At 41.0% G+C, this 12,515-nt stretch overlaps 1 protein-coding gene across 1 annotated transcript; it reads right to left on the bottom strand.

Moving 5' to 3' along the window:
• Window positions 1-2,200: 2,200 nt before the first annotated feature.
• Window positions 2,201-12,418, bottom strand: LOC121567758 (LIM/homeobox protein Lhx1). The gene is made up of 5 exons (XM_041878013.2): window positions 11,418-12,418; window positions 9,151-9,374; window positions 8,246-8,523; window positions 6,063-6,228; window positions 2,201-4,118 (listed from the first exon to the last, which is right to left on the bottom strand). Exons 1-5 carry the CDS (start codon window positions 11,585-11,587, stop codon window positions 3,739-3,741), a joined length of 1,218 nt encoding a protein of 405 aa, XP_041733947.1. The 5' UTR covers window positions 11,588-12,418; the 3' UTR covers window positions 2,201-3,738.
• Between the last annotated feature and the right edge of the window lie 97 nt (window positions 12,419-12,515).

Consider the following 12,515-nt stretch of genomic DNA (forward strand, 5'->3'; position numbering starts at 1 on the left):
TTTGTTTGAAGCAGAAAATGAAGACGTGCGCCATGCCATGTGTTTGTTTGCTTACCCACTCCACTCAGAGGAGAGTGCACTTCCAGCTGAGCCACTCTGCATTAAAAGCACAAGCCAAGTGCTACTCATATGGAGCAGAGCTGAAAAAAACCTCTCTCAGTTTGGCTGCAGTACAGAACTATCGTGCATCTGTCTGCTGGGACATATCCTCTTTGGTTGGTCCATCCTGACCCTGCACTACCGTAAATCATCATGTACACTCCGGCTCATTCTGCCTTCGTCCCTTCCTAACCCAAGCACCAGAGGCTGTGAGCTATATTCAAATCCCCTCGATCAGGAATTCAAAGCGTCATTTAAAATCCTTCAATACAGTTAAGGCTGCATTTATTTTTAACGCGACTACAAGGTCAGTTTGAACCAATAGCCGATGCACGATCAATAGGATATTTGAATTTAAAGAGCTATGGCCCCAGGGTGGGTGCCAGTGCGTATCGTTAGTGCTGGGGCTAAGCCCTGGGGCTCAGGAGAGTCCTATCCCCCATACTCAAACACACACACACACCGGCCCCAAGCCCTCGGCCCCCCAGGCCTGGTTAACTCTCAGGACCATGATTTCATGGTGGATTATGGTCCAGGGGCCAGGGCCTTGGAAACGCCGGGGGACTAGCAGGCAGGCAGTCAGCGTTCAGGCTAGCAGGCAGCCATACAGGCTCCCAGAGATAAAGGCCTCTTCCCCTGGATACAGCCCACAATCCTATACCCACCGCCACGCCATCCGCACCTATGAATACTTTTAAAACCAGATCATTTCAATGCATTTCATTCCTTTGGTCATGATGTTTTATACATTGAAATAAATCAGAAGTATGAGAATGTTTCACTTCCAGTACTTGTTTTGACTTTTTTTGTTTCAGTTTGTTTATTGTTTGTTTGTTTGTTGATGTTTGTTTGTTTGTTTATGTTTGTTTGTTTGTTTGTTCGTATGTGGTCTACATAAGGACTAGAAGCCCCCATAACAGCAGGTAGCCTAGCGGTTAAGAGTGTTGGGCCAGTCAGTAAATGAAAGGTCGCTGGTTCGAATCCCCGAGCCGGTCAAGGTTGAAAAATCTTCCATTCTCTCTTAAGTAAGGCAGTTAACCCATAACAACTGCTTCCAAGGCGCCGTGGACGTCGATTAAAGCAGCCCCCTGGGTTAAATGTGGAAGACACATTTCAGTTGAATGCATTCAGTTGTGCAACTGACTAGGTATCCTCTTCCCATGAGGTAGGAATAATAATACTATAATAACCAAGAGACCCAAATTCATAGTTTCTTCATCGTCACAGTCCTTCCACGACCTCAAGAAATGGAATGACTTCCAAGAGGTCAAAACCATTGCCAGGACTGTGGGAAAAGAAACGATATCAGCATAATTTATGAATTAATTCTGTGGACCTCCCCCTTGTGTTGGCTGCTGTAACGGTGTCAACCATTTCTATTACTGGACAAACTCAAGTCAGCAAGGTCTCCTTGTTTTTCAAATCCCTATAGTATTCTATATATGAATTGTTCTTCTAAATGGAGAAAGAAGTAAAATTGCAACCACAATATTCCATGCTCTGCTGTGATATTGGAGAAAATGTCCCTTCAGATTGGTGTGTGACGGGCACCGCCATATATAGCAACACATTGCATGGCATTACTGTTATGGTGTGACTACAATGCTAGTCAACAGAGCATCCAGTTCAGTTACTATGTGGTTATTACAGTATTGTGTGTGTGTGTGTGTGTGTGTGTGTGTGTGTGTGTGTGTGTGTGTGTGTGTGTGTGTGTGTGTGTGTGTGTGTGTGTGTGTGTGTGTGTGTGTGTGTGTGTGTGTGTGTGTGTGTGTGTGTGTGTGTGTGTGTGTGTGTGTGTGTGTGTGTGCGTGTGTGTGTGTGCGTGTGTAGCAAAAACAGTAGTTGACATTTCCATTCAATGTATGGATGTGCAAATCAGATCAAACTGCTTACATTTAGCAGATACTATACTGCAGTGGTTATTATGCTCAACCTGTTCAATTGACTTCATTAAAGAGATACATAAACAGTTCCCTCATTCTAAATCGGAAAGAACATATAAGAGAAATAACCTACACTTAAGTTTTATAATTTTGAAATATAAAATATATGAAATATAGATAAGGTAAGAGATGATCAGTCCAAAGAAAATGTGTTATCGTTCAAATTGTATATTTTCTATTTTTATTAAAAACTCACAATTGTTTTCAACATGTTGTATTTATACAGTGAATGGTCTAATATGCACTGGAGGTCACATAAGCTTAGGTTCATTAGAACAATAACAGACATACCATGAGGGCTTGATATTTAAAGAAAGTAGCAGCTGCTAGCTGCATATTCGACCATCAATTTAATAGTTTGGATTTTCCTTTGAAGACACAAAAATAAAACCTGTCTAAGTATGTTATATTAACAACTTTATGAATGTTTTTCAGCAAACTAAAAAAATGAAGAAGTAAATTACTCCTTAGCATTTTTTAACACTTACACTGTCTCAACACATTCTGCAGATGATGGTGCAAAGCACTTTTACTGTATTTGTGCTATCTTTTATTTGGCAACTGTCTACTTGCGTGTTTTTGTTTTTTTTGTTTTTTTGTAAACAACATTTGTACAAACTAGCACAGTGAACAACAACCCCAGCAAACGTGTTTGTCTTCATACAATATAAATAAAATCAATACAAAAGTTTGGTTGGTTGCTTGGAACATTTTATCTGGATCAAGAGATTCTAAAACATGGTTTGATACTTTTAACTCCTGAATGAAATATATTACGTAAACAGTTGACTGTTCTATGTCCCTTTCAGACCCCCATTAAAATATTTTTAGAAGGTAGACTTCATTTAACAACATTTCAAGTTCTGTTCAATTTAAATAAAGGGTTCACAAGCCATATAACCTTGCCTTTTGTTTTCCTTTTGAAGGCCAACTTCTTCAGATTTGGTGGTTTGATTTTTGAACCAAAAAAAGAAAACTGTCGGGATGGAGAGAAAAAAATATATTTCCCCTGGCCTTCAGAAATGTATTTAGTGTCAAAAAGGTTGTTTAAGTGTTAATATGGCAGAGCCTTGAGAGGCAAAGAGGTCTGAGGAGCTTTTGAATAAATACAAGGGACACGTCTGGTGCCATAAATAGAGTCTGATGCCTTTCAGCCTTCTTCTAGTGCCAGCGGCGCAGGTTAGGGTTCAGACCAACCACCCTTCCTTATTTTTTCTGTAAAGCTGTCTTTGACAGTAGCTAATTATGTTTTTGTGGATTTGGGACATATTACTTGTTTTCAGAATGGTTGTTTTCCCAGTGGCATGTGTTTGGAGGGGCGTCGCTGTGCTAGGCCACTGACAGGAGTCAGGAAGGGTCACAGCAATGGAGAGCAGGGGCCCGGGGCCGCCAGGGGCCCACAGGGTCAACAGTCACACACAGTCTTTTATGTGCCCAAGTCCTTATTCGGGTTTAGAAAAAGAAGCAATCGAAACATCAACACAATACCAAGGTAAATGTTTACAACCACATTGTCCACGTTTTGTTTTTCGCCATATTTATTTTCCCTGCAAAAAATATCATATGGGGAAATTAAATAAATAAATATGATTGACAAAAAATGATTTGACTGGTGTCCCTACCCCTGCCCCTACCCATGCCCACTCTCCTGTCCTCCCCTATTGAATATCTCGGTGGTACAGTCCTTTCTCTAGAGCTACCAGACGGTGCCCTCGTTCATTTCCGAGGGTGCGTGGGACAGGTGGTTGCCGTATCCGCTGCCATTGAGGGACAGTGAGGTAAAGGGCGGGCTGGGGCCGTACACCTCAGAGGAGATGCTGTGCATGGGCCCCGGGATGCCTGGCTCCGGGCTGGGCGAATCCCCAGGGTGGTGGGACATGATGTCAGAATAGCGCTGCACCTCACTGGAGGGGTGGTGCCCGGGCAGGGGATGGTCCATACCACCTAGAGGGGTGCCCGTGGGGCCTGAGGAGGGCACGAAGGGGAGGTCTACGGGGGTCTGTGCCTGCGACGAGGGAGGCCCCTGAGGAAAGAAGTCGTAGTTCCCTCCTGGACCGTAGTACTCGCTTTGATAATCTGCAGATCGACAAGAATATCAGAGTTAGCCTGGGAACAATAGGGTGTGTAAAAATGATTTCAGAGATATTCAGGAATTCATTGAATATACATAGCCTGAAGTTGCATAGGGAGAAACCCTCGCCGTGGCACATTAGTCAAAGCACGTCACACTTAAATCAAAACTGCAATTGGGTGGGGAGAACAACGCCACCGCAAAATTAATTAAAATGTGGACCATTTCATCAGCAATTTTACCTTCTGAGATCAAATTTTTTATTTCAGCATTTTACTATTAGGCCCACTGCACACAACAAAGGACCAGAGTCCACCACACACTATTGATATCCACAAAACATGTTAGGAAAATTGAAATAAGGACGCACAGACTCCACTACAATCAAGTCTACATTGTTATATTTCAAGGGCGGCAGGTAGCCTAGTGGCTAGAGCATTGGGCCAGTAACCGAAATGTTGCTAGTTTGAATCCCAAAGCCGACAAGATGAAAAATCTGTTGATCTGCCCTTGAGCAAGGCACTTAATCCGAATTGCTCCAGGGCTGCAGTCAATAACAGCTGATCCCTGGCCGTGACCCCACTCTCCAAAGGTGTCTCGGGGGAGCTAGGATATGCAAAAACCACATTTCCATTTCACACCGGTTACCTACTTGTACATAATAATACAAATATGCCATTTAGCAGACGCTTTTATCCAAAGCGACTTACAGTCATGTGTGCATACATTTTTACGTATGGGTGGTCCAGGGGATCAAACCCACTACCCTGGCGTTACAAGCGCCATGCTCTACCAATTGAGCTACAAAGGACCACATGCAGTGAAACAGGACAAATATAAGCACCCCCTATTTAAAACCTTACAGTTAAATTTCCCCAAAACAGCGTTGTGTCCTTTGAAAGTAGTAGATAAACATTTTCGATTTACTTTGTATATTAATAATTTCTCATATTCAACTACCCTCTCCAAGCATCAACATTCTAAATATTCCTCAAAGAAGCACAAAAGGAATGTCACAACCAAATATGTTTCAAGCTCCTTCCTAGGAAAACAGTAGGCCTACAGATAAACCTTTATTGCATGTGAATGTCATCTTGTAAGGAAAAAAGTAAAGACAATTCGGTCAGTGAGATAATTCTATGGCTTGGAGCCCTCTCTAACTAACCCGTTGACCTAAATGATATGGATGAGTTACTTATTAACGAACCCGTTCCAGACAGGGATCACAGAGAATGCCGCGGGAATTTGGTAATGAGCTACTTCCCCTCTTAATACAGTTTGAATGTTGATGTAATATACATGACATACAGAGAACAATAAAAATAGTGTACTAGTGATTATTTATTCATATTTAATGACACATTTAGGCCTATTGCATTAACTGTTATTGCGCGCTGTTTAGCTTACATGGACACCATATCAAGATTGATTGTCCACACTACTGTAATTGTTATTTTTATTAAGCCTATTTTATGTATTTTTTATTTATAGTTTAGACAAATGGGTCAGATGATTGGAGTCTATAATCTGAGACATTTAAAGAGACACGTTATTTTAACATTTTTATTTTAACAACATCAATTTCGAATTACTTCAGACCTTTTTGTGGTGTTTTGGCACATGCGTAATCGTTAATTATCTCCCATTGTAAATCTTATATCAATTTTTTAACACGTGAAGATTTGGCACAGCATCCTAACTAATCCATCTCTAGATAATGTCCATCCATACCCAAACATTTAAAAGTTATCCTCTCGGTGTAGGTACTATTCCAATGATGTGTGCTGAGCTCATCTGATAAGCCATGATAGTCATCAAAGACGTCCTGGGGCAGCGCGACAAACGGAAACAGCGCTTGGTGGACACGTAAAATTATTCGACATTTCAGACAAACATGTGAAACCGATAAACCCGCTGGGACACGCAAGCCGTTTCATCACTCTTCTTACCTCCGTAGTATGAGAAAGGGCCGTTTGGAATTAATTCCCCGGGTTCCAGCCGGTCCACTAGCGTTCTCATTCTCCTCGGGCTCCGGAAGAACGCGTGCCGTCTCGCGCCCAGGGCGCTCAATTGCTTCATGCGTCGCTCTTTGGACCGCCGGTTCTGAAACCATACCTATGAAGCACACAAGTCAGCATAGAGCAACGTTAATGAAAATAAAATGTATTGGAAGAATTTAAGTGCACATATTACGTCTGGAGAGTTGGAGACAAAGAGAGGCTCACAGCAAAGGTTGCCTCTGTATAAAAAATTACGTTTGACCACAAATCTCAATACATTAAGATAATAATGGAATGCCAACAGGATGTAAATGTGCAGAATACAAATTGCATAGTCAATAAAATAAAAACAAACACTTTACTTCACTACAGATCGAAAACCTTTTTCTGTAGAAATATCATTATAGATTGGTAGCCTATATAAAAAGTAGCCTAACTCTGATATCAGAACTATTCCAACAATATAAGCATTATTTATGGTGTCAGTTTTTTATAATTATTAATGCTTACCGTTATAATATAATTGCTTTGTTTATAGATCCGTGATCAACATCAAAGCAACACCTAGGCCATGCATAACCTAGGTGCCCTGTTTGTGCCGGTGCGCGCGCTGCCCTACATTGTGGTCAGGTTCGGTGCGTGGTGACTTGATGGAGTGAAGTCGTATTGCAGGGACAAGATTACTACTAATTATCGTCACTCCAGACTCACAGATCTAACCTCAGTTTAATTATCTTTTAACCCTCCATTTACCCCGACTAAGGGGACAGCAGCGGGAACTTTTAAAATCTACAATTAATACTTAGTAGGAGAGTTGTTACCAATATATTACACGGCTCTGCGAGGTTATTATTTCGTAATCTATGTATCCACCCTTGAATTCCTTCAGCTAATTATGCTCTTCCTTGACGCTCTTAAATATCCAACCTCGCCACTTTATTAATCTCCATAAACCATTATTTTTTTCACTTCATCTGACTTCAATGTTTTGTTAATACATTACCACGTCCCCGCAGCACTATCCCCATCATGGGAGTCTCTCAGCGGTGTGGATGCGCTTATTTGTGTGCCCATACGATTTATTTTCCCAACTTAGGTGCTAAGAGAGACACAGAGAGCAACTAAAACATTCCAAATCAGGTGTGCATCTTCAGTAGCCTAATTTTCAGTAGCCTAATTTTCAACTATTGAGAATATGCCAAAAATAATGCCACCAAACAAAAAAGCCTTCCAAATGATAGGCCTAGCTTACTTTTTTGCATTAGGTTATGCAATTTGTCCAAATTAAACATGTCAAATAAATACCACTGGTAATAATAATAATAATAATAATAATGATAACAACAATAATAATAATAATAATAATAATGATAACAATGATAATAATAATAGTCATAATGAAACTATTGATAATAATTGAGTCTGTTGTTGTTGTTATTATTATATGTCAATATGAGGCATGCTTATTTCAAATGGTTTAACCTATACTAGACTGGGGGATAAGGAGGCATTTTGAAGTCTCCTGAAACAGATTTCTGCATTTACACTTGACTGAAAATGGTCACAGCATGGCTAAATGTGGTCGCAAAACGTGATGGCCCAGCGTTGCCAAGACTCCCATCGCTCTCACCAGTCTCACGCCAGTTGGCATGTTAACCCATCCTGCACGCCAAGAATCAAAAATACCCATATACATTACGCTTTCCAAATAAACCTCGATGGCAGCCAATCTTTCACTCGTTCAATTCAATGTGACCATGCAATTTCTAGGCAACCCCATCTTTAAGCGGGAAGGCAGATGAGAAAGGAGCGGTGTGATTGTGATGAGGCCTCTGTTTGTGGCGAACTGTTGACACCGTGCCCAACATGGAGAAACAAGTGCCAACCAAGACCCCCCTCCGCGTGCCCCGCCCTTTTTTTGTTGTTGCTCAGGCGCTCAGGGAGATACTTTCCATAAAATATAAGCTGCTATATCACACGTTTTAATATGTGCGTCACCCTGAAAGCGCACAAGGTGAGGGTCCCCCCACTCCCCCCACTATACTGTCCTCATTCACTCCCATACCAATACGACATGAGCTGCATCAGGAATTACATTTATGTCACTATAGTGCATTTGTCATTGCCATTACCTGAATTACTCTCATGTTCAGCCCCGTCTCCTGCGCGAGCTGCTCCCTGATGTGTCTGGTGGGTTTGGGGGTGGCAGCGAACGCCGCTTTCAGGGTCTCCAGTTGCTTTGCTTTGATGGTGGTTCGCGGTCCACGTCGTTTACCGCCAAGGTTCTCGCCATCATTCTCATTACTACCCGTTTCTTTGTCCGACAGATTAGCTATTTCAGAGTCCTTTACATCTTCCTGTAAATGATCTTGAGAATCCGGTGATAAACTTGGATCGCTACATGCTGTTACTGTAAAAACGAAAAAGGATAGAAAAAGCTTAGACACACAGTTCATGTGTAGACCTATAAGCTCAATACAATAAGGAATATGAATTATTACTATTGGCCTATTTGTGTAGGCCTTTATAGCCTTACTAAAATATAATGTTTTTTTTAAACAAATTGATATAGCCGTATTACACTATAGGCCTACCTGAAATAATAACCTGTGCAGATGTACATTATTTTTATGAACACTATTTGTCCATCCATTACTTTTTAGCGACCAATTAATAAATCATAAAATGGACCTACAATAAAATCAATAGGCTTATGGGTCTACAATAACCATACAACCCGATAATTAACATCTATGCAAATATAATAGCATATTTCGGCTTACAAATATACCTCAAATCCAAATAAATCTTTAGCAATCTTGTGAAAATATAGGCTTGCAATTGCGCAAATCGTTATTTCTGTTTTTACCATAAAACAAAATAGTTTAGGCATAGGGCCTACATTAGATGCAAGAGTACGGTCATGTTATTCTTCAAATCATTGAATTGATGCATGATCAACATGTGGAACAACTCACATCAATTTAGTAGCCATGCGCCCAAAATTATAAAGACAATTTTTGCCGTTTAGGCCTACCTGAGAGAAGGTTTGTGTCTTTCCCATTGCTGTGGGTTAGATAATCTTCTTTGCAGACAAATTTATTTTCGTCTATGATGTAGAGCTCCTCTCCCGTGGATAGCTGTTTGTTACACATCATGCAAGTGAAGCAGTTGAGATGAAACACTTTGCTCCTTGCCCTGCGGACCAAGTCGTTCGGCGAGATGCCCTGAGAACAGCCCGCGCACTTTGTCCCGAACCTCCTGCGAGGAATGCATGATTATTAAAATGTGTTTAGGCACAAAACCAAACAATATATGTTAGTATACAACGATTGCATATTGAGCGTGTGAAGAAATACTTAGTCTCTTAGAAAAAAAGGTGCTATCTATAACCTAAACGGGTTCTTCGGCTGTCCCCATAGGAGAACCCATTGAAAAACCCTTTTTGGTTCCAGATAGAACCCTTTTGGTTGCAGGTGGAACCGTTTTGGGTTCAATGTAGAACCCTTTCCACAGAGGGTTCAACATGGAACCCAAAAGAGTTCCACCTGGAACCTAAAAGGGTTCTACCTGGAACCAAAAGGGGTTATCCTATGGGGACAGTTGAAGAACCCTTTTGGAACCCTTTTTTCTAAGAGTGTATAAATAGGCCTGCTGCCTCCCAGTTGCAATGGTTCATGATGAGAATGATTCCATAATTGCCATATGTGGTCCTGTTCTTTATACATTTTACATTTTAGTCATTTAGCAGACGCTCTTATCCAGAGCGACTTACAGTTAGTGAATACATACATGTTTTTTTGATTTGTTTTTTGTTTTGTTTTTCATACTGGCCCCCCGTGGGAAACGAACCCACATCCCTGCCAGCCAAACCCTCCCCTAACTTGGATGACGCTGGACCAATTGTGCGCCGCCCAATTATAGTTGACTGAAGTAGGCCCTGTCCTTATCTTATATTTCTGCATTCATTGTCAACGGACACATTTTCTTACTTGGCCCAATCAAAAATTATTTGTTCCATTATAAACACGTTTTTGGGTAAATAAGAGATTTGCTTAGAATTGCATTTGAGTTCTATTTAGACCTAATGAAAAGACATGTTAGTGTTGTCCATTCTGCAATTTAGCTGATCATTATGAACAAAGACTACATAATGTAATTACACAAAAAAACAGCCCTAAATGTATAATACAATTAAGCAATAATGTTCTCTGTGGTTTTGAGATAATAACGACTTATGCACCATAGTACACATTGCAATATACAAGTTATTACTTTAACATGTGTGATTAGCCTCTTTCTGCTGATTGTAATAGAAACGAATGTGTATTGAGATGGTGTACACTGATTGTTGACTGCAAGTCTGTGATTGCATTGTCTGCTTGTTTGATCTTTTAAATAGGTTTATTATTTAAATCCAGTTATCACCTCCTTCTCACTGGAGCCGTGCAAACACGGGGGCCTGGGCAGATAGCTTTGCCACTGGGCCGAGAGACACACTTCATCCATACTACCCCGATGAAGTATTGATTCTAGCCGCTTCTCTGCGCCTTATTTCCTTCATACACCATACAGAGGACGAATACACACGTGTTTAATGTAGCTGTCTACCTTTTAGCATAACAATACAAATTAACAATCCTTTAATTATTGGCTCTCCTAATCAAAGCTTCCGAAGCACCACCTCCAAATCCACCTTCACACCTAGCACAAAAATTCTGGAGGAATTGGATGCAGTCTTAATTGTTTATTTTAACCATATTAGACATGTGTAAAATGGATATTTAGAATGGTTAATGTATTAATATGTGCTACCTATCATAAATTCCATTAAGTATTTAGCCTTGAGTATGCCTATCATTTTGTTATAGGCAAATGATAATGGCAAATGTTTTGAGAGCAAAAGGCTGAACATTATTGACTTAACAGTTTTCTACAATTTGAAGGTATACGGTGTAATTATTGTATGTCTTTACATAGTTTTGCAATTTAATACAGCCTCTACTTTTGAGTTCATTACTTCAGAAGTTAGAGATTCACCTCAGTTTTTTTGTTACACTAAACAAATAACAGGGTTTATATGTTCATTATTAGCCTATAATACATTATATTGAAAATGTTTTGTATTTGCAATATATCCTTAAGAGTCTTTTGAGGGGGAATGGTGCATTTGACTGAGAACATTAGGATAGTAGTGTGTACTAAACAGAAACATGGAAATGCTTATCCAAGACTACATCTGAAATAATAATTCCTGTAGTAAATGAGAATGAAAGGGAGCAAGCACCCACCGGTCAAGCTTACCTGAAGAAGTCGTTTTTGCAGTATAGTTTCCCCTCTCGAGAAAAGCATTTCTCTGTTAAATTGCATTTACACTCGCAGCACTGTACACACTTGACGTGCCACGCTCTGTCCAGAACATTGAGGAGAAACCTGTCCAGTATAGGCCTCTCGCACCCAGCACAGTGGACCATCGTATTTGGATTTACACCTACTCTGCAACCGTGGTCTGTTCAGCTTCCTGAGGTTGTGGTCGTCTCACTCTCACTCTGACTTGAGCAGAAAACAAATCAACAACACACACCGATCATTGGATGTTTTGTATTTGGTTCCTTTTTCGCTCGGGTGTCCTGGATCAATGTGTTCACATAAACAGTCGATGGGTAGCCTGGTCGCTATCCTACCTCTTCTTCTCTCCTCTGAAGTGGTCAGCATGGAGATTTATAGGATCCAAGTACAGGAGGGCGACCGTTAGCCAGGATGCAATACAGGATGGCGACCGTTAGCCAGGATGCGTCCTCCCAGGTGAGGTAGTGCCAAAGCCTTTGACGCCTCGAAAGTCAGTCCTTTGGATCCTCTTCCATACACCCAACACACATCGGCTTAAATGAAGCCAATCAAATGGCAAAACATATCAAGCCACCTCTGAAGATTGGCTATACTGCGAGAACCATTGCCTATCAGCAAGTATCCGTGGTCATCAATGTGAAGCATTGGCCGAAAAAGCAACGTGTGCCAGTCACTGTTGAAGACGCACATCTAACAAAATGGTTTTGGGGCAATACTGTCACACAGCAAGACGCGCGTGCCTATAAATAATTCAATGTTCTTTGACATGACCGCTTATCCACTGTTGAGCACCCGATGAGAATCAAAATAATTAACCACCAAAATAATTCAAGAAAAAGTGGGTTTCCTCCGGCTCTGTTGGCTATCAGTCCCCTCGAGCTAACTTTTGGTAAATTATGCTAGTGATGGTAGGATGCGTGTGACATCTCTGTGGAGGATTGACGCTCCGCGTTCAGTCTCCAGTACTCTGCATGTTCCTGAAAGCACACGAGCCAGCCTTATTCACAGGCTCGTGACGTCAGGCAGTGGAGAAGCCAATCAGCAGCGCGCCAT

This window comes from Coregonus clupeaformis, chromosome 6 (assembly GCF_020615455.1).
Source record: "Coregonus clupeaformis isolate EN_2021a chromosome 6, ASM2061545v1, whole genome shotgun sequence".
NCBI classification, from domain to species: domain Eukaryota; kingdom Metazoa; phylum Chordata; class Actinopteri; order Salmoniformes; family Salmonidae; genus Coregonus; species Coregonus clupeaformis.